At 40.8% G+C, this 23,670-nt stretch overlaps 1 protein-coding gene across 2 annotated transcripts in view; it reads right to left on the bottom strand.

The window, feature by feature from the left end:
* Nucleotides 1–23,670, bottom strand: part of LOC113138299 (protein kinase C-binding protein NELL1) — a 208,442-nt gene that overhangs the window by 150,798 nt on the left and 33,974 nt on the right. For both annotated transcript variants that reach the window (XM_026320617.2, XM_026320616.2), the window contains exon 4: nt 14,351–14,521. In XM_026320617.2, coding sequence (XP_026176402.1) covers nt 14,351–14,521 — 171 coding nt within the window. The remainder of the gene's footprint in view (nt 1–14,350; nt 14,522–23,670) is intronic.

The raw sequence follows: 23,670 nt of genomic DNA, 5'->3' as shown, positions 1-23,670 counted from the left end.
TCTGAGGGCAGCTGCAGAGCAGACGCTCCGTGTTTCCCTCTTGACGGTGTAGAAAAGAAACGGTTCTTAAGCTTGACCCTAGGGAGAGATCAAGAAATCCATTAGTGATAACTGAAATGCCTGGGAGGACGATGCATCTTCTCAGTATCAAGTGACTGTGATCATTTCCCGGTGCTTTTGTTATATGAAGTAGGCAACACCGTCACGTTTTAGACAAACTTCTCACAGATGAGTTCAATCTATTCACCACATATTCCACACTAACTGTTTTTACCAATTTAATTGGTAACTCTAAATTCCCTGTAGGTCTTTATGTATCAGCCATGTGACTGACTGGCGATCTGTCCAGATCTCTTACCTCTTGCCCAGTGTCAGCTGGGATGAGGCACTAGCCTTGACCTCGCAACCCTCAAGGATAAGCAGGTTTAGCTAACGGACGGTTGAATGGAAGTATACACAATAAAAGTTAATATCGTTAAAGTCTCATTCTTTAATGTTGGGCTGCTAAATTAATATAATGATGACAATAACTGCTAGTTGTAGCCCTATCCAAATGCTATGATGATGATAAATTGTGTTGTAGAAGTGGGATAATGCTGTGCTGATGTTATCGTACTTTCCTATTTGCATGACTGTAATGGAAGTGCACTGTATATTCAGGCATCTGCCACCACAGCTCTGTAGCGTCTCCTTTTAAAAGGCCATCGTTCGTCTCTCTCATGCTTCTTTAGTGCTGTGCATGAATCGAACTGTACCAGCTCCACTGAAACTGGAGCTCTGCCACCCACAGTGGTTGAAAGATGCCAGCATTATGCTTTAAGAAGACAGGCCTGCGATTTAAGTCAACACTGACATTCAGTGTTAAACCAGTCTGAGCTGTCGTCCAAGAGAAATGAAAGACCTCAAATCCCTAATGGATAAAATATGGGCAAGAAGGAATTTTAAACGTGGTTTTTTAAACATCTTGGCAGTATATGATGCACAAAACCCCAAAAGTATTAACAGTATAACTAACAGAAAAGAACTGGAGCATCCCCACTGAAAAACTATTGCCTAAAACTAGAGCATATCTTAATAAGATGGCAGATGTGTCATGTTTAATGGATAAAATGACCCAAATTCTTCTACCACCAGCTTGGTGCAGGGGATAAGACTGGGTTTACCTACAGTATGTAGATAAAGGTAGAGTATAATCTGGCTTTGTCACCCAATTCCCAAAGGAACTGTACGCCTGCTTCCACTCTGTCTCAGATATCTGTAATTACTTCACCTCAACAATGACCTTATCTGTTGATAAAAGCTCCTGTCCTTTTCTGATAAAACATGAATACTGTGCAGATATAGTCAGGAAAAAAAAAACAGGAGATGGAGAGGAGGAGATGCTCCTGTAAGAATGTGTGTGTCCCCTGGGTCTCCTTGGTGCTGGAAGCTTCTCCTCTGTCCCTCTTTCTGCTAGTCCTCAGTGGCACCATGGGCCCAAGCTGGGGCATCTGCCTGCAAGAGGTGGGTTGGACCCTGCTGAGCTCGACACCAGGAGGCTACACTAATGACACACTTCATCACAGAAAGACTGTTGGGGAGGACTACCAAACACCGACTCTACATAGGGAATCATGTTTTGTTTTAAAGGTGAGGGTCACCATATTCTGCCTGAAAATGGGTGGGTGGGCTGTGAGGGGTGCTCAGCACTATATGCTGCTAAATTGTTCACATTCTACACAGTGCACCTTTAAAGTATTATCCCGGTTTAGCTTCGCCTTGGTGCAGTGATGAAGTGCATTTCAGGATGTGTCAGTACACTGTGACATCACAACAGACCTGACACTTCCAACTAGAAACTTCATTCTGGCCTGACATGAAGATACTCTGTCATGTGGAGTCTACAGCTACAGTTGTGTGGCTATATATCTGCCAGCTGTTATGTAGTTTGTACATACATGGCATCTAAACTTTAGTTCCAAGATCACTATGACATATCTTTGCATATGCTTTGCAGAAAACAACTGACTAAAAATGTGAGTCGCTCTTTATAGCTGTCAGTACACATTACCCAGGTGATCTCATAGTGTCATACATACATGTGCACTGAACTTTCAGAAACATTGTCATTGACACAGACTGATCCCATTTCAACACAGCAAGGAGCCTATAAAATAATCAAACTAATGGAAAAAAATATTATTGATGTAGTGGGCGAAAAAAGCAATTTCAAACTGATTAGCACCAGATTTATTTACATTATGATTATCACTTTACCAGTTCACAGGTTAAATTAATTTCAGGCGATGAGATGAGATGATGACAAATAATGGGAGTCCACAGTTGCATCAGCAGGCTTGAAATACTGACTGGAAATGCCAGTTAGATGTTAGATGTTAGGGTTGCCTGTGCAGCCTAACTCACACAAGGAATGCATTACAGAAAATCAATTGGAAAAAAGACTTTACCACTACTATTCATTGACATTTAAAAATTTCCTTCATTAGGCTGCCTGGGGCAGATGGAGTAATTATTCAGAAAGGCCTGTATGAGCTGCTATACTGGTACTACAGCCACCCATTGATCTAAATGTGGGTTGTTCTGCTGGAGTTACCCCATAGATTAGAGAACCGAGGACCACATCGTTTTCTCTGTGCTTTCACTGATCGGTCCTGTGCAGCTGTGACAATACAACCACCTGGTCAAACAAAAAAAGCTTCTGGTCAGAGTCGCCAACTGTTTCTCGAAAAGGACATGGGCAACGGTGTCAAGGTTACAGGCAGCATCATGTTGCATTATTAACTTGATCTAAGTCATTATCATTCTTTGTGCAGCGCTCTTCTCTTAGCTGGGGCACCAGAGATCAGGTAATGAAGTAATGAATGCTTGCTGCTCTGCTGAGCAGCACTGGCACTGCCCTTCACAGGAAATTAAAATGTTACACCTGAATTTCTCATTCGGAGCAACACTTCACGCACGGTTTAAATATGAACTAAACCCACGCATACGACATAAACATTAAAATATTAAGATGCAGAACAGCAACAAAGGGCATTCTACACTTGGAAAATAAATAAGGACCAAGAGAGGTTGATGGACAGAAATTAACAGTACTGTCAGATGAGGTCTAGCTATATTGCAACTGTATCATTAATCCAATGTTCCCTTCCAGTCTACCAGCCTTGTGCTTGTCCTAATGATACTTTTGGTCAGGCTGATGATCTGCTTAGCAGGTAAGAAAAAAAGAATATACCTTCCAGCTCACTGGCTTCATTAATGAGCAACGCAGAATGTCATTTTCTGCCTGCTGGACACAAAAGCAGTTGTATCATTATGACATCTTTAAGGTGGAGAGCTCCCAGTGTCTCCTCTCGCTTCATTAGGCAAGTGCATAATGAAACAGACAATATTTCCTAACCTAGGTCGAACTGTACACCTGGAAACAGGTCTGCTGTCATCAGATCTACCACACATCACTCAGCATTCAGAATCGTGATCTTCGTATCACTTAAAGTTCAGAGTAGAGAAGGATCTAAACTATTTCAGGTGACTGTGTGGCATAAGTGTGAACATGAACACCACTGCAGAGGAGATTCATTCATTCATTCACTACATCTATTGATTGTTTCCATTGTCAATCCATCCATCCATCATCTGTACCCCCTTAGTCCTAACCAGGGTCCCAGGGATCTGCTGGAGCCTATCCCAGCTCTCTCTGGGTGAAAGGCAGGGGTCCACCCTGGACAGGTCCCCAGTCCATCACAGGGCCACATAGAGACAAACAACCTCACACACTCACACTCACTCCTATGGGCAATTTAGAGTCACCAATCAACCTGACATACATGTTTTTGGACTGTGGGAGGAAACCAGAGTACCTGGAGAAAACCCACACAAGCACAGGGAGAACATGCAGACTCCACACAGAAAGGCCCCTGATGGGTTTCAGACCAGGAACCTTCCTGCTGTGAGGCAACAGTGCTAACCACTAACCCACCGTGCTTCCCTCCTGTCAATTAATATCTTCAGATAATGTCAAAACATCTATCACATGTTCCAGGATTTCACTTCTAATTTTAGGAGACTAAAGGTCCAAAGATGTAAATTTCCTGTGATAAAAAATAAAGAAAAGGGTAAAAATTCTGACATTAGAGAATCTGGAAGCAAAGAATGAAAAAAAAAAAATTTATTCATAATCAAATTTGTAAATTATTTTTCAGTGGTTGAACTAATAGATAATTCAAGCGATCATCGGTGCTTAAACACAAATGCTGAACAGGTGAAAAGTCACTTGCATTTTTCACATGATGCGAAACACAATCTTCACACAATCTGTAATCGGAAAACATTATGTTCCCCTGTGCCCATTTCACAACATTTTATAAGACTGTGTGTTATAATAGTCAGCTGTTTTGAAGACTTAATTAGGACATCATTCAAGCCAACTACCATGAGACAGAAAGAGAAACACAGAAAGTGGATAAAAGAGGCAACAGGGAGAGCTAAAATATTTAAAAGAGATTTTTAAAGAAAGTCTACTGACAGCTGCACTGTGATTTTGCGTTCAGTGTCAATGCTTAGAGGTGAGGTGGAGGTTTTTTTAAAAAAAAAAAAAAAAAAAAAAAAAAATCCTGGCCAGTGGCAGTTTATTCCTAATGAAAGCAATAACAGCTCCTCTTTCAGCTGCAAAAACAGCTCATTTAGGCCATAAGTACATCTTAAACATTGATGTTCCTGGATGATTTATGGGCCAAATGAGATGAATAATGTAGATCAGACTACATTGTTAGCCAAGCACCTGGTTAATTCAGGCCACGTAAACGCCTCTTCATTACTACGTCCTCATGCTGTTCAGGCATCTGCTCCTCTAACCGTGGCTCAACCAAGAAAACACTGGCCTCCATCAGTCATCATTTAACAGGTAGTTTCAAACAATTTACCTGGCTGGCGACGCTATAAACCAGCAGTAATAATCGCAAAATAACAATTTGGAAAAAACCTTGAAGGATAAGGTCCAATCTGGCATGGTTTTCTGGTGCTAATTGGCCGAACTGGTCATTACGTTTCAAACTGCCAAATGAAATTTGGCACCTTGCTGCTGTCTGCCCCAAAGCGAGAAGGTTTCAGTTGGTTTTTTTTTTAACCTTGTGCTGAACAGTTGCTAAGTCGAGGTTGAACCGCACCCTACGAAAATGTTAAATTCGTCCTAAAGGTAGAGCTCGAGAGAAGAGAAGATCCTGGGGTCATCATTGTATCTTCACTACGTTTTAGAATTTCTTGTGCTGACCCACTGCTGGTGCTACAGGACATGCCGACAGGATTCATCCTACAGGGTCCAAAGGCATCCACAATCTGCCATGTGCAGATCTAGTATGGAAAAAAATGAACTGAACATTTGTGCCCACTGTAAGACAGTATTCAGGCGCAGTGGTGCTTTGAGCTAAATGCTGAAAATGGCAACACTACCATACCAATGTTTAGCAGCTCTGATGTTTACCACGTGCACCATCATACTGTAGTTTAGCACAAAGTAGAGTTGAGTAGAGTTTTACAAGCATTTGGTCATAAAACAAAGTTAATGGGCCAGTATAAATTCCAATATAAATTTTCATTTTAATTCTAAGATAATTGTATAAAACTGAAGGGAATCATTAAAGCTGTTCAAATTAATGATTCAAGAATATCAGTACCAGGGGATTATTAACGTCACCGAGGTAAGTCCTCTGGAAACCATCAATATCTGTGCAGAATTAGATGCGATCCAACCAATAATTTAGTTTCACTATTCCAGTCTAGACGAAAGTGGTGGACTGCCGTTTGACCAGCAGGCCAACCGAGCAAAGCTGCCATCCCTGGTGCCGTCCTGCTGGCATGGTTCAGACATTAACAAGTCTAATATTCATTTTTGTCTGGGAACACCTGTGTAAAACATATAACAGTCTCTCGCTTAAGGATAAAGACAAACAACATGAGACTCAAATACAGAAGAAGAGGAGGCTATTTTAAAAATATCTGTATCTCCATCGTGAGTCAATGTTTGATATTCTAAACGTATACATGCTAACAGTATTTGTGTTATTATTAGAAACATATATTGTGTGTTTATGAAAATATCATCTGTGTTGGAACAGCATTCGCTGAGAAACACTTAACAGTAATCTAACATTTAGGAAAAAGCTAATAACACTAACACTAACACCATATTTGTCTGGTCAGCACTTAGTCCAGACTCTGAAATGTAGGCATAAGATATTAAACGTAGGACTTTTTATAAAACTTCCAAATTTCCAGCACATGTTCCCCAGAGCAATAACCTAGTCCAATCCAGACGTGTTATGAGCTTTTGGCCACTGTCAGGCCAAAATGTTTGTTCTGTCAAGCAGTTAACCAATTAGAAAGGTGGTGATTGGTTGGGGACCAAGCTGTTTTTCAGCGACCCTGTGGTTTTTACTCTAGTACTACTCTCAGGACAAAATTTATATTTCAGCTCTATCAAGGCTTCTGACCTATATTCATACTGTGGGTGCTAGCGGGCCTGCTAGGCTTGGAGAAAAACTAATTCCTGTACACAATCCACTAAGTGAGAGACAGTTTGCAGGCAAAGAACAAAAAAAAAACCAAAAAAACAAAAAGCAAAAGTGGGGTTGAGAGGATCTTGAGAGGGGGGCTGCTTTTGTTTGGTGCCAATTTCTGTGCTGTACACCCTGAAGAAAGAAGCCAACGAGGAGGAACGAGTTCCTTTCAAGTCATTCCTATTGAAGGCTGGCTTTCATATAACATCTAAAGATCACACATGCAGCAGAGCTCTGGCTAAACTGGAAGCCGAATGTGAAGCGGCACCAGAGAGGCAAAAAGAGAGCTGGCAGCAGGAAATGAACCACGCTGAGAGCAAGCAAAGGCCCCTCTGGGAAACACCAGCCAGTCTGCACATGAAATGACCTTCTGCAAGTAGGGGACAACCGTGGTTCTAATTGACAGGCAGAGCCAATGTCATTACTGTGATTAGCTATTCAAGTCCAAAACAAAGAGCTGACTCTGGGTATGTGAAGAGAGCGTATGTACTGGGTGTCTGCCACTAATTCAATTAGGAAAATTTGGAGATTGCAATTACATACCACAGTTATATAAGCATGTGACCTTGTCCAGACTGCAGGTAATATTACACAAATGTGTTTGAGAGCAAAGTGACCTACAGTATGTTCCCAGGAAATGAGTCTAATACTGACAGGTGGAGGCGGTGGAGGGCTGAAAAAGTCGGTATGAGGAAAAACGCTCTGCAGCCATGAATACTTGAATACTTATTATTATATAATTATTATTTCTAAATGTCTGAGCTGCTCATTGAAATGCTCCTAAAATGCTGCTGAAGCAAAAGAGAAAATCCATTTTTCACGTGGACGTGAGTTTTTTTCCTCACAGCAGAACAGACTGATATCCAGTGTCAGTCTGGCCTAATTTATTCATTGAAGACTAAAACAACAGGAAGCATTTACATCCATACAATCAGGGACACATTGGAATCATTGGAATGAATTTAACTGAAGTATATCCATGAACTTTGAACTTCAATGAATTTTGACACCCATTTCTGAATAAAAACATCTACAAATATTCAACTGAGATACTTTTTGCATTATTGAAAGAAGTTTAGATATTTTAAGGGCATTTTGAACAAGAGCACCTCTGCTTGTTGTAATAATGAGTCCAAATGGAAGCCAAGCTGTGGACATGTAAGGCCAAGTCTTCTTAGCGTCTGAACTCAGTGGAATAAACATTTCTCATTTCTTACTGGCTGATACAGATGGAAGATTACACTTAAAACAGTTTTAAACATTTTTACCTGAGACTGGAATAACTTAGGGCAGCACGGTGGGTTAGTGGTTAGCAGTGTTACCTTGCATCAAGAAGGTTCCTGGTCTGAAACCCATCAGGGGCCTTTCTGTGTGGAGTCTGCATGTTCTCCCTGTGCTTGTGTGGGTTTTCTCCAGGTACTCTGGTTTCCTCCCACAGTCCAAAAACATGTATGTCAGGTTGATTGGTGACTCTAAATTGCCCATAGGAGTGAGTGTGAGTGTGTGAGGTTGTTTGTCTCTATGTGGCCCTGTGATGGACTGGGGACCTGTCCAGGGTGGACCCCTGCCTTTCACCCAGAGAGAGCTGGGATAGGCTCCAGCAGATCCCTGGGACCCTGGCTTTCAGGAAAAAAACGGGTATAGAAAATGGATGGATGGATGGAATAACTTAGTCTTTTCAATTACTGTCATAGTTTTCTTGTTTTTCTGCCGAAGTCATTTTGAGTCCAAATTAAAAGTCTGTCATTATGATGATGACAATTATTACTATTATTATAATCATTACTTGTAGTAGAAGCCAGTGGTGTAGCTTTAGGCCTTTATTTCTGTAACAGCTCCAGCTGATTTCAGCAAATAAACACACCTTCACAGGGATTTTGTTTAGAGCCAGCTCACACTAAGTAGAAAATCATGGATGTGAATTGGAGGCACCGGAGGATTACCACAGATGTTGTTTCTAATTACTAATTTAGATTTTAAATTTATGTCTGTTCAACTCAAATCTTATATTTTTTATTCAGCTTCAAAGTTAATGTTTGACCTCTAGTTTGAAAATGAACTTAAAGACGTTGAAGTGCTAAAAAATTGAAATCTTAACATCTACAATTCAATGACGGCTGAGTGTGCACCATCTGGTCATGGAAATCAAGTATGACTGAAAGTTCATGACACTTTAAAGTCAGTCATTCTAAAACAGTATTTTGATTGGTTGATAGCTTTATTTATTATAAACTAATACTCTATAGTTATTCTTTACATTAGCATTTTTTAGTAGTAACATTGATGCGATCAATAATTTTCATTTTCTTCATTTTTGTACAATATTATAATGTAAATCTAAAGGTCAGTGCAGATGGAAAAACGTTTCCACATCTTTATTCTCCTCAGCGTCACACGTGCGACAGTTTATTTTTAATCAAAAAGGATGAAACTGAGAACATTTCTATGAACTCTCCAGTTTCTGATCCACCTTCAGATTATAACCAGGATCTAACCCAAGGTAAAAGCCTTTCTGCCCAGGTCTGCCCTGTTAAAGCAGGTTTAGAATCTCAATGGGACTTTCTTCATTAAATAAAGGTTAAATAAAAAGTAAAATAAAAGTCCTTTACTTGCACATAATGACCCTTGTGGTGCGATTAAACAAATGACAGGTACAAACTGAAGCTGTTGCCCAGCAGAAAGTCTGAGCATTAACATCTTGTATAAAAACAGCATTAAACACACAGTGGAAGGGACGGGGACATCTCAACAGATACAGGGTAATGTTGCTGCGTCACTAAATGTGGATTTACTACTGTAGGAGCCTAATCAGGAGAATGAAATATGACATTAGGAGGAGATTCATTTGTGTTCATTTCCCAGAATTCCCTTTGGTAACATCCAAAGAAAGGATGCATGTGCTCAGGAAGACGTTTTTTCCAGTCGTCTCTTGTTTCAACCAAATCTGGCTCATAGTTATATTTCTTTGATTTGTTTTTTGGTTTTGTTCTGTTGATTTTTTCTTTTACTCTGAGAAATAACTAAGCAAACCCCTGACATCTTTTCATTTTGTTTACCATTTTCATCTACATTGCAGTTGCTTGAAATAGCGAAAAGCCAGAATAAACATCAGCCATGCTTAAAACCATCACTTTGCTCCTTCGTTGTTCATTTTGCTCAAACCTGTGGAACATGCACAGTGAGGTTTTACTTTTTGTTCCTGCTGTTGGTTTGTCAGTGCTGTACATTTAGGACTCTAGAAGGCACAGGTTATTAGAAATCACTACTTCCTTATTCAGATGTTAAAGCCACACAGAGAGTGTCAGGCTATTGGTGAGATTAGCAACCAGTGATGCTGACTGGAAAACTGAACAGGCCTGATTTGAACCACGTATAAGCAAGACAAGTGGGGCGGCCACTGTAGCTTAACCGGAGTAGGCACAACACAGATGGAAGGTTGAGTTATTCACTACTACTAGGACTCATTTACTATTTATTACTTATTGCTTTTGCTACAGGATTACTGGAATTTCCCTTCAGGGATTAATAAAGTCCATCTGTCTGTCTATCATATGTAAGGATAACACCAGAGCTACTTCAGAGGAAACTGCCTTATCAAGCCAGTAGCCCGTGACACTGCAGCCGACACAGAAACAACACAGGGCTCTTTGCTTGGGTGATGGGAGCTGTTAAAAGCTTAATAGTATTGGGGCACAGCAGATTTCTGACACCACAATCATTGTGTAATATCCACTTTGGGCCCAGTCATAGGTCAAAACATTGTTTAATATAAATCCATAGGAATGTTCCACCGATGTTGGACACGTTTGACTGGGCACTGATCACTGCCAAGTCTGCACTTGGTCGGAATATGGCAAGTGGGTGACAGCGACTGACCCACCCACAGGCAGACATACGAGTGGCATTGATCTTTTCATCTAACTCTTGGAAAATATGTATATTTCACAAAATTAAATGCAGACATTTCTTAAATATAATAATACTGGTTAGCAGCATGTTTAGTATTGTCGGCCCAGCAGTCTTTGCATCGTAACCACCAGCCCTGTTTACTTTCTGTAAGTCTTTCCTTCTATATCACAGTTTGGGTGTCAGACAGGCATCACAGATCAACAGCTGTCGCAGAAACTCTACCCTGTAAAAGTGTACCTGAAGATGTGAGGATGAACTGAATCCTATCACAATTATGGCCGCTTCAAAACATTTAATGAGGCTTGAAATCAATAACGTGCTATTCAGTGCACAAATCAAATTCAAGGCTAATGAGTCTGCCAATTTGCTGTGAATGGAGAAACACTTGAGAGGATTGAGATGATCAGGTTAGCAGCAATATATATTTTTTATTTTTCATGTTCTTTTGAGGATTTTTCTTCTGCAAAGTTTTCTTGGTTGTTGTTCAGAGAGCACGAGAGAACACCTAGGGCACTAATACCACCCATCTATCTTTTGTCAACAACATATCTAATAAACGGTCACGAGGGGAGATGGAGCTAATCCCAGCTGAGACTGGACAAGCGGCAGGATACACCTTCGACAGATCACCGGTCTATCACAGGCCTGACACGCAAGAGTCAAACACTCACATTCACACGTTCGGCCAATTAAGAGCCTCCAATTGACCTAACCTGGAGCCAGAGCACCTGTAGAAAGTCCAAGGCAAGTTTATTTATATAGCACAATTCAAAGTGCTTCACAGAAATAAAAGACAAGTTAAAAATACAAAGAATTAAAAGTGAAATTAATATTAAAGGAGACTGAGTGCAGATAAATCACTTTGGATAAAACACTGTCAGTTGTCATATGTTGTAGGCCACACTAAAAAGAAAAGTCTTTAGCTTGGACTCAAACATTGCCAGAGATGAGGCCTGTCTAACATCATCAGGAAGACTAGTCCAGGTTTTAGCTGCATAGAACTGAAACGCTGCTTCTCCCTGTTTAGTCCAGACTCTGGGCACGAGCAGAAGGCCTGTCCCTGATGGTCTCAGAGTTCGAGATGGTTCACATGGCACCAACATGTCAGAGATGTTCTGTGGTGCTGAGCCATGAAGAGACTTATACACAAGCAGGGCTGGTTTAAAGTCTTTTCTCTGAGCGACAGGAAGCCAGTGCAGAGACCTGAGAACAGGAGTCCACACATACAGGGACAGAACATGCTAACTCCACACCTTTCTGCTGTGAAGCAGTAGTGCTAACCACTGCACTGCATAATCAGAATGCAAATAATCCAGGCCTTATATAAATTATCCACATTGTGCCCTCTCAGAAGGTTTGATGGTAATTCTGGACATATCCTGTTCACTAAGGTATGTCCTTCTGTAACAAAAGACTCAGATTTAAAGGATTTAAAACATGCACATATTCTAGTCTACAGCATAAAATAAAACTAAATATAGTATGATTTAATCATTTTTCAGCCCTTTGGGCAATCAAGACTAGAGAATTTGAGATCTCGTTTGTATTCACTGAGAGAAGCATCCAGCACTGGTGATGTTAAAGGATATGAGCCGACAATGCAGAGGTCATTGCTATGTGGGCAGTGCTACACCAAAACATTGTAGAGAAACAGTTTAGCTGCAGTACTTTTCTCTGTTTTTACTTTACTTATTATTTTTGACCACACAGAGAGAACAGTCTGACTGTCTAGCTGAATCCAGAGTTGCCAGCCTTTGGCTCCAGCTCATGCTCTTGCAGGTTGTGGTGAAGTGCATTTGTGTAAACGTGTGATCGGGGCTGAGAGCAGCTGCAGATCAGGCGACTGGCCTCCCCCCCCCCCATCTACTGCGAGAGAGCCTTGGTTAACGTTGCAAAATTCACACTCCCTCACTTCTATTTTCCAAGATACGCTTCACAAAGCTCTGCAAAACGTCCTAATATAACTGCTCTTTAATAATTGAAAATAACCAAATGAACTGCGCATCAAAAATGAGTTGTTACCCTTAGAAAGACTCGGCTGCTTGCTCCGGTCACTGACCTGGTTAAAGAAAATGTTCTGTCAATTCCAGCAACATTAATTTGTTGTTTTGTAAGAGGACATGTGCTTATATAACTGAGACTCATGTGCTCTCAAAATGCTTTTTCTAATACATGCATGAATTAACAGTCAAATAGTATGTAGCTGGATTTATTTTAACATTTGTCAACCACTTAATACTGACAAAATAAGATACTAATGGAGAGTAGATGTAGTTAATGTACAGCTGCACACAAGAAAAAAAATAAACATTATCCAACTCAATATACTGTATCGCACATTAGCATCAGCAAATATACAAAATTAAACTGCAGGATGACTGGGGTATAATAAAAAGTAATCATCACATTTTTCTGGCCTTTAGTGCAAAGTATTTTGGAGTGAAAGGTGAAATTATGTGCAAAGGGGAGACGGGACAATTCATATTTTTTTATTAACTTATTTTTATAGTTACATATGGATTTAATGCTGATCAGGGGGTTCACACGTTTTGTAAGGAGCTTTAGGCAAATCAGTGAGTCATGTTTCAATCTGTTTAGCAGGTGCTTGTTTCTTAAATTTCTTTTGTTTTTAATTCAGAGGTTTGTTGTCACAGGGCAGATGTTTAGGAGCTCAGACTGTTTGATACTGATAGGGGCTGGTAATGGACTGGCTGATATAGTTTGCCAGTAATGTTTTTATTATATGCACCGCACTGACAACTGCGAGACATGAGGGAAAAAAAACAATGCTTTCAACACAAAGAAATAAAAATAATACATAATAGATAAAACGAGATAAAAGAGACAAAGAGAATACTAAAATAGTAGCATTATGTCTGGAACATGACAGGGCTGTGTTACACAAGCAAAAACAAGCAGCACTGGTCAGACAAAGGGGGGGGGTGGGGCTGGATAAGTGTGTTTTCAGGTAGGATTTAAAAACAGGATTGGTGTTAATTCCCTTTCAAACAGTGAAGCTCAGTATCAACGTTCGGTTTCATACCAGTCACAGGCCCCACCATGACAAGTGGCACTAAACGAATCAATTCACTCATTTAACTCAGCTCCCAACCGAAGAGCTGTAAGTAAGCAAAATGTTTTGGTTTCAGTTCTTTTCAATTACATTTTGAGCCTTTCTCCCTAATAACACCACGGGCCCATATGACAGACAGCCACCGCGGTGATAATTAATCGACAAACCACCGGCCTGATGGGAATAATAGGTGTCTGGAAAGAATCAATACCACAAGGCAATCCTCCCGTGCATCATACAGCTTTTCATTCACAAGAGGTGACAGAGCATTACCGCTACTCAAATTTACAGTGCTTGTTCACAGTGTGTCTAACAACTGCATTAAGAAAAGGACATGTGACGCCTTCCTGGCTCTCAGGAGGGAGTGTGAGGACTGAGAAGGATTGTCACAGCTGAAGTGCATGTTTATAGATCAGCTCTGACTGAGTGCTTCTTTAGAAAAGGACCTTCACTGTGCAATCGATGAAGCGATTATATCATTGTTACCTTCCACTTCATCATGGAACAGCAAGCTGCACACATTCTCTAGGCTATATAAATATACAGTCCTTCCCTTACACAGTGTGTGTGTGTGTGTGTGTGTGTGTGTAATAATTTGTCCTTGGATGTATCATTGTCCACACTGTGGACTGTTAACAATCTGTCATGTACGCTGAGATAGTGGCTAACAAATATTTATCTTGATAAACAGACAACTCATTAGACGTGTCACTTCAAAGGAGCATGGGAAAAATTAATCAGCAAGCAGCTCGTGACAGAGACATCAAGGTGTGTGTGTGTATGTGTGTGAGTGTGTGTGTATGTGTGTGTGTGTTACCTGTTGCAGTCGACATGCAGCAGCAGATGCGAGGCGCTGATGGTGAGAGCGATCTTGTGCCACTGGCCGTCGGCGAGACGGTAGGGAAAGGACTCGGAGCGCGGCTTGCCTTTGAAGCGGTAGTGGTAGCGGATCTCCTCTCTCACCCCGCTGCTCTCCAGCTCAAAGTAGCTGCAGGGGAAGAGGTCAGAGGTCAGAGACACTCCTGTCCTGGTACAAGGTCCTGTGCAAAGCAGGTCAGTGAATTATTTTTGTTAGGAATAAAATAATTTCATAGATTCATGTTTCTGAAGTAAAACATCACTGAACTAGTGCTGAAAAAAAAAAAAAAAAAAAAATCAGGTGATTAATTACCAAAATCCCAAACATTCTCCTTCTTCTTCATCTTTTGAACATAGTTCATCCTCTGAGGGACATAATAAGTCAATAAAATATTAATATGTCAATTTGAATGAAATATTTTAAGTCCTTTTGTAGTGGTGGTCAGCTGCATATTATAACGTGACTGGAGAAAATAGTTTTCTGACGAACTAACCATCCAAATACCAAAATTCGTCTTAGGGTTCTAGTGGTACTGCAGCAAAATATATTTAAAATTATAGTTAATAAAATATCACAGTTAAATGTCATTAGGCCTCAAACCCAGTGTTTGTGTTGTGGGGAAACCAAAAGTCATATCTGGCAGACTACAAAGATTTGTTGATATTTACTAAAAAGGACACAGCAGGACGTTATCAACCCAACAGAAAAAAGTACATTTATTTCTGTTTCATCCCATTATCCTCAGTTTGTGATGTGACATGAGGCGTTCAACCTGCAGATCATCTCGCCATCATGCATCCACCATCACAAGCCACACACATCGGAGAGCCAGCAGCCCGAGCGCCGCAGGCAGCCAATCATGACATTTCAACTTCCCTGTGGCAGCAAATGACCTCACCACTGGAACCCCTGGCACCCCAACACACACACACACACACACACACACACACACACACACACACACACACACACACAGACAACATATACCGTACTGTATATGACAAACACAGCACTCATAACCTGAACCCAGCCAGAACTTGGCCTATCCCAATATATTCTGGCCCAGAAACACACAGACTCACACACAGGCCCACAGAGATCAAGCCCATTCAATACCAGAGCTCAGCAGTTCTCATGCATATTTATGGAAAGGGAGATTGGACCCACTCCACAGAATATCAATTGAGGCTGTGGGCCAACAGATTTATCCATCTTCCTGTTTAGAAAATGAATGAAACTGAGAAGAACTCATAAGAACTGAACACAAACAAAACGCCAAAGACATTAAAGGATGAAACAGCAGCATCATTTTCACACTGACCAGGTTTACATTGAGACTGATGCCCTCAAAGACATAACGCTATGATGCAAGCACCACAGCACAGCATCGGACACATGGCATAAGCCAGTGCAGTCGCAGTCAGTTACAGTATGATAACATTATATTCATTCATTAAGTACAGACGCTACACGTTTGAGCAGGATGTAAACAAGCCCGACCGCTTGAAATAACATACGAAGACTCACCTCATGCAGGTAGAGATGGTATTTGAATATTTTAAGGTGCTGAGTGTGTTGCCATTAGGCTATGACTATAGAGACTCCTACCCCAGAGACAACATGCCATCTGAAAATATTCAGATCTGACTTTATGTGACATGTGAAAGAAAACATTAGTCTGTATTATACCAAGAGTAAAGATGAGTAAATCCACAGTTAGAGAAGAAAAGAAAAGAAAAGAAAAATAAAAGGCAAAGGAAATGAGGAGGGGGTGTTGTAGGATTCATCTCACAACGCTCCAACCTTTCCACGGTGCTAATGATGGCCCATCAGCCCCCCACACAGCATGCTATGGTAATACTAAAACAATTATCACTCAGCAAATTAACAAGCATCACAGGGAAATGTTTTTCTACAACATTAAATTGCATTTGCACAGATCAAGTAGCAGTTGCTTACTTGCATGTGTGTGTGTGTGTGTGTGAGAGTGTGAGAGAGAGAGAGAGAGAGAGAGAGAGAGAGAGAGAGAGAGAGAGAGTCAGCATGGGTATGGCTGGCCAGGTCGGCTGTCTTTGTACAGCATGTCATCACCATGAAATTAAATGAATACATCACTCTGCGGCTGCGTTGGGCACCAACCTGACAGCTCGTCTCCATCAAGCTGCAGGAGGCTTGTCAGCTGGAGAAGAATCATTTGCATCGGGTGTGGAGTAAAAGGAGAAAGAGAGCTCCCCAGTTTTACCTCCTCCACTGACAGAAGCTTCCTCGTGGCTTCAAGAGCCCTGGAATCACTGAACGGGCAGAAACACTGCTATGCTGCGTTGACTCATGAAACAATCATCAGAGGCATTACCTCCACTTCACAGCAAGCCTTTACTTTATGAAGCATTTAGTGGTGACTATTGTATCCCTGCATTACGACATACTTAATGAAGGGGAATAATCTATTGGCAGGCGGTCCATCTATAAAATAACAGTCTAGCCTGACAGAAAAAATATCCGTTTTGTGCTTCTCAGGACAAAACATAAACAATGACCCATTTTACCATTCACCATTTAAAGGATTTCTTTTCACCGCTTCTTTTCATTGCTTTTTCCTAATGTCAGCTGCGTGGATCTAAAAGCCCCTTAATGTTAGCATCCATGGGTTTCCAAAAACAATCATCTTTGCCTATGAAAGAAAACAGGGCCAACTGTGGAAGAGAGACACTGCTCTATGATTAGGATAGGTTTAGATTTTGCTGTTATAACTAAGCTGCACAATAGGCCAATTACTTCTGAAGAATACGCTTGTTTATGTATAAGCTCTGGGCAAAAAAGAAGAATCAAAATTCAGCCTAATAGTTGCTGATGAAAAAAAAAAATTGTTTTTACCCAATAGCTGGATACATGTCACAGAGTAAAGAAAAGAAAGATGGATATGATGAGGAAGGTTTTCTCTGCTCTGAACAAAATTAACTTTTTCTATCGACAGTAGATAGATTCCTTTTATACATGTGAAAACATATCAGGACCATGGGGGGCTGTGCTTTCCGACTTTAGACAAAATGCTGCACTTCTGAGCTCCACTAGCAGCAACATTTCAAAAGCAAAAAACTTTGTTGGCCAGTTACAATACTACTATGTTGAGATTTTCCATCCATCCATCATCTGTACCCCCTTATTCCTAACCAGGGTCCCAGGGATCTGCTGGAGCCTATCCCAGCTCTCTCTGGGTGAAAGGCAGGGGTCCACCCTGGACAGGTCCCCAGTCCAATGTTGAGATTTTTGCAATCTCTATTGCTGCTTCTGGTAATCGATACCAGACTCTATGGACCAGCATGTCATGGCCTAAGAACTGTGCAAGTCGATCCAGTTCATTGTCTTTTAGGTTCAGAATCTGGGACAAAGTCGCAACATGTTTCCGTGGACATTCAGGGATCTGTGCACCATACTGAGGTGGAAAAACACTGATGCAACCTTGGTCTGCCAAATAGAAACATGCATCTCTCTCGTCCACAAGCAGATTTAATGAGCCGACATGTTCAGGATTTAACAAAACAGCAGCTTAGTCATAGTCAGTCTAGGATTGTAGATTTCAGGAATTTAAAACCCCTGAACTGGGACACAGCTTTAGGTTTTGGTTTTATTTCTACAGTTGTTTCTTGAATAGTCCAATAGCACAATGACCCTCTTCATTTTTCTCTCTCTATCACTCTTAGGTTTACATGATAAAAAGAACACACACACTTAAACAAACAGTAAGTCAAAACCATGATGAGACAAAAAGAAAATAATAATAATAATAATAATAATAATAATAATCCTGACCATCATATCTTTAACCTAAACCACAGCACCAATGATCACTACAGAACCTGTGGTGGGAGAAGCTAATACTGACGATAAATCATTATAAACACACAAATGTTGCCAAGACAGTGTGATGCTTTCACACTTTTGCTGCTCTGTCAAACATTTTCAGACACTTATTTCACAGAAAAACGTCTCATTTGCCTCTGGTGTAACAAAATTGTAAGATATGTGTTTATTCGCTTTCTGGCAGAGAGAAAAATGAAACGCTGATGCCATCCTTATATCTCTCTTTTATATAATCATTACAGCCAGCAACTGGTTAGCTTAGCATAGCTCTCCCTAATAGTCACACAATCTGTGGCATTGATTCTTGTTTGGGAATGGGAACATTTTGGGAATTGCACATGTTAAAAAAGAGACTTTCTTTAAAGTACAACCAGAATAAACCTCAGGAACACAAACTACTTTTATTTTTATCCATCAGACTATCTTCTAACCCTCTGTTGGTAAATATATTTTGAATAAAAACAGCTAAATCTAAAAGAAGTTATGTTTCCTGGGAAAAACAAAGTGGGATTTGAAAATGACGTTTGATGTCAGTGCTGATATGCAGGTGATATGCACAGAGCTGGTATGTTTTAAAGTAACGGCTGATCTTCTCATTAGCTCACAAACACATAAAGAAATATTCAAGCTAGGTTAGCACTAGTGATGATATAATGGCTTTAATAAAGGGAGACAGAGGAGTGCCATAATGCCTCTCCCCGTTTTCTTATCATAAATGTGCTGAGATTGGGAGATGTAGTGACTCAAACTGCTGAGTAATAAATAAACAGCGACAGTGGCAGGGTGGCAGGTTGTGTCTCCTGAGATGGAGTCTGTGGGCTGTGGAAAGGTCTCAGGAGAGCAGCAACAGTTCTGGGAAGAAGCAGATGAGGTGACAAGTGATCTTCATCAAAATGCACTGGCATCATTTGTAAGAGAAAAGTTTTTGGAAGAGAATCGCTGTAGGAGAGTGCTGGGCTGGCTGTATATCATCCTGTCCTTTTTTTTTTCACCCCTGGTGTCATGCAGTCATTTTATGGAGGGCAGCTGACAGCCAATTATCTGCTCAATAGGGAGGTCAACACTCTGGAGCTTGGCCATGGACTGAGGAGAAAGAAGTAAACCAGAAGTACAGCAGAAAAACCTAACCAATGCCTTCAGCTGCTGACCTGGAAACCGTGACCAGGATTGGTTGTGAGGCACTGAGCTTCAGTTGCCACAGGAAAAGTCCTTAATGGAAGTATCTGAATTTAGCAGATGCTCACACGACATCAAGGGTGACGACAAATAGGTGTAACTTTCACAAGTCAGCCCAGCTTGATGTATACAGATCGACAGAATGTGATACGTGGAAAGAAATCAATTCTCATTTTCACAGTTTTGAAAGTGTTTAGGGTGATATTATTAGCATCAACACACGCTGTGAGAAAGGACCACATCGGGTTCTTGGTGATGAGGTCTATCGGGGTGAAGCAGCCAAGTTTAAAAAGCTGAACAACAGGCCAGAGAAGGGGCAGGCGTGGGTTTACAGGGTGCAGAGCAGTAAATATGACACATCCACATGGGTGCGTCTCCCAGAAATTCAAGACGCTGCTCAGGAACGGCTCTAGCATTACTGATTTTATAAGGTCAGTAAGCCAAGAAACTCTCTTAGGAGAATATTATTATTAGAATATAAATTGTGAATTTGTAGTCACTATAGTTCAAGTGTTTTAATGACCATGACAGCTCACATCCCAGGAGAGAAGTGAAAAACCCTAGTACATCTTGCTAGTTTCTCATCTACTACTAAACTAGTCACCAAATCAACTAGTGCTCCTTCATATCTATCGAAATGTGAATTAAAATTTGACCAAAGCAAATAATGTAACTCCTCCTTCCACCTTTCTCCTCAATCACATACATACTCACAGAGACACTGCTTTAAAAAAATGCGGAGGCTCATTTGTCTATGGTGGATTTAGAGTAGTTGTCTTGTTAACGTGTTGTGAAAGAAATTAACTAAATTCAGGTGTTGAAAGGGAAAAAAAAATCATTTCTTAAACAAAAAAAAATAAACATATAAAGAAAAAATGAGAAAGAATGAATCCCATCTACAGAAGCAGCTGGATACACACTTTAAACACTGTAGAACATTTTGCTTTAAATGACATTGTTGATCTGAGTAGTTTTTTAAAGATGAGATGGCATGTTTTCTCTACCCACAGGCAAGTTATCTTTAGGAGAGCTGAGGTACATTTTTCTGCCACATAGCTGGTTTTTTTTTTTTTGCTTTTTACTTTATGAGGAGGAGGAAGTAGCTGAGAGGCTCTCTGGGGTCTGAAACTATCGGACAGGTGGAGGAGGCCTGGCTGTCTCAGGGGTGCCAGGGGGATCCTGTCATTCAAACTAAGAACAAACACAGCAGAGGGTTCTGGGAAGTGTGAGCCAGAGTGAGTCTAAGATTGCCCCTTTATGTTGTTAGTGAGCAGGCAAAGGTTTCGTCATGCTGTATGAGTAATTTCCATTCCTGTGGGCTTGATGTTCCTCAGGGTTCCTTCCCTGTAGACTTCAGCATATGTAGAGCTGAACTGCTCAATTTATTTTCAAAGGCAACCTCACAGAAAAGGAAGCAGCAACAGATAACCAAAGTGTTGGTATCAAAACTATCTTGAGCACATTAGCACTTTTCATATGCAGCCCAGGTGGAGTCCCTCCAGAATCTGCCTATAAATCAGGAGAATGCTGGCCTGTCATAACTAACCTACCCATCCCCATGGTTGGGTGGTTTGTCCGTTCTGGGCTACTGGTGAAACATGGCGGTGCAACATGGCTGCCTCTGTCAAAGGAGACCCGCTCCCTATGTAGATTTAAAAGGCTCATTCTAAGATTAAGAAAATGTGGTTGGGTGTTTTCTGGTGATTACACACTAATGACAACATGTTTATGAAAACTACATTCCACCGCTGCTAATAAATCACTCCAAATATTACACATTGAAACTTTAAAAAGCTCAGTTAATACTAGACATACGTTTATCAAGTGGACAAAAACACAATTCCAACTTTACAAAGTCTCACTGTGTCATGGCTCTGGGGTTGTAACCTCCTTGTGGCGTTGTTTAGGCTGTTAGATGCCAAAAGAAAAATCAATCTATACATCGTTAACTTACAAAAAACACATTCAAGGCTGAAGATTCGGCGTAGTCTAGTTTCCATCCTGTCTTTTAGAGCGACTACTACTAAAGGCGTGCAGTATGGAAACAGGCCCTGGCTCATCCTGAACTACTAATAGATCAACAGCTCAGGATCCAAACTTCTGTAGCTGCTTTTCTGTCACAAACATTCACACACAAATTCTTCACAAATAAGTTAAAAAAAAAAACTGCAGATCAAGTTTAAGCCTAAAATAAACAGACACAGACAAAGTGAGTAGCAATGAGGCGGTGCATCAAACAGTTTTGTCTTTCATTGGAAAAAAAAAATAAAATAAAATTCAGCTCTTCTGCCAATGGTCGATACTAATGTTGCATTAAGGTTGTGGATCACAGCTGCATTTATATCTGTTTATTTGCAAGAGTATTGCAGAAATCAGGTTAGTAAGCAGGCAATTTTCAAGTGTTCTGTAAAGGTCAGTTCACTCAGTTTCACCTACTGATTTAACCACCTGAGACATTTTTCCTGAAATGCAGAACTTGGAGCAGTAATTATTAATTTTGAGCTACAATTTTAAATAACAGCTGTTCTTGTGCTCATATAAAACTATTGGTGCACATAAAAATAATTCTGCATGGGGGGGGAATATTAGCTATTAGCCTATTTTGCCAAGACCCTCTTCTCTATCTCTGTATGTTTTCAACTCCATCCATGGATTAACTTCAGCTCAGCATGTTTCCTTAAAAGAGAAGAAACTGAGGCACAGATGAAGTGTCAGATCTGTGGAGTGACACAGGGCAGACAGATAAACGCAAAAGCTGGAGGAGCTGGTTGAGCATCTTTGGTGTTTGAGCACTAAGGTGGGAACAGCGGTGGAGAGACCAGGCTTTGAGTTAGTTCATCACACAGTTACAGCACTGCCACTTGCTGACAACGAGAGCGTTACTGGGGCCCAGAAAACTGCTGGCTATGCAGAAATTGGTTCCTTTTGTTCTGTTCGGCCTAGTGGAGCAGCAATAAACCTTCTCTCCCTTTCCCCAGTGCCGGGCACAACAAGAGGAAAAAAAAGCAGCTTCTTCTGCTTTTGTAGCAGGTACCAAGAAATGTTTGGCTTCAAAAGACGTTTTCACTTTGAGGTTGAGGAGAGCAGAGGATGAGAGGGAGGAGGAGAGAAGGATATTATCATACTGGCAAAGCGGAGCTGGCAGAGGAGGTGGGAGGGGAGAGAGGATGGTTTTCTTGTGCTGACAGAAAGATACGGTAGTAAAGAAGGGACAGAGAAGGAATGTATGATTGGATTTGACAGTGTGGTCGAGCTAGTTGTCTGTTAGCTGGCTGAACGGGAGGCCTGTGCTATAATGGGAAAGAAGAGGCATCAGTCGAAAGCTCTAATAGGGCCTTTAGAGAGGATTCAGAGGTTCAGAACAAATCCTTGGTCACAATGGAGCACAGGTCTGCACCAGGCTGGTGAAGACTCTGTCCATCTGAACAAATTTAATTACACTCTCAGTGTGGCGGCATTAGTCACACAACAGCACATCTCAAAATAACGTCACCCTGCTGCAGCTTGGCCGGGGCGATATTTGCATCCCAATATCTCCTTCATGACAACACTACACAATATCTGATGGAAAATGAAAGCTTGTGAAAATCAAATAACTGACTGGATGTTGCCTCTTATTGGTGAAAAAAATGTCAGTATTACAGCTATAAATGTTACTTCAGTCAGCTCACAAATTACAAGAAAGCAAACATGTTTTCTCCTTAGTGGTGTCTGGATTTTGATAATATCTACATCGGAAACTTGTATCTTTCCAGATACAAGTAATCCATAAATCGTACTGTGAACACATATTGCTGCAAGTCCACAAGTCCTCTTAAGCAGGTACATGACTCTAACTAAACCCTATGTTTAGTGTTGGAAGATAAGGAACCATGAAGCCTGAATCATTCCTGTAACAGTGTTGTAACAGTGGCAAATCTTGTAAACTTGCTGATAAAGGCATTAGATCATAATATCATATACGCTCACATGGTCAAATTTAGAAGCCAATGACATACTATGTGTTTTGCTGTTTCAGTTGAAGGACTCGTTGCTCAAACCTAAGCAAATACAAACCAGTGTCTGTAGAGATTCATGCCACTAGTTGTAATGTACAGAAATATGTCTAGTTGTAATTCAGGGGTACAAACTTTTCAAGGCAACAACCCTTCTCCAACTACTTATTTCTGAACAATATAAATGTCACATATCGTGTTCGAAATCAGAATATCTGACAACTGGGTGTGTTTGTACATGACTAA

This window comes from Mastacembelus armatus, chromosome 3 (assembly GCF_900324485.2).
Source record: "Mastacembelus armatus chromosome 3, fMasArm1.2, whole genome shotgun sequence".
Lineage (NCBI taxonomy): Eukaryota > Metazoa > Chordata > Actinopteri > Synbranchiformes > Mastacembelidae > Mastacembelus > Mastacembelus armatus.
The sequence above is the reverse complement of the archived record's forward strand: the minus strand, read 5'-3'. Positions and strand labels throughout refer to the sequence as shown.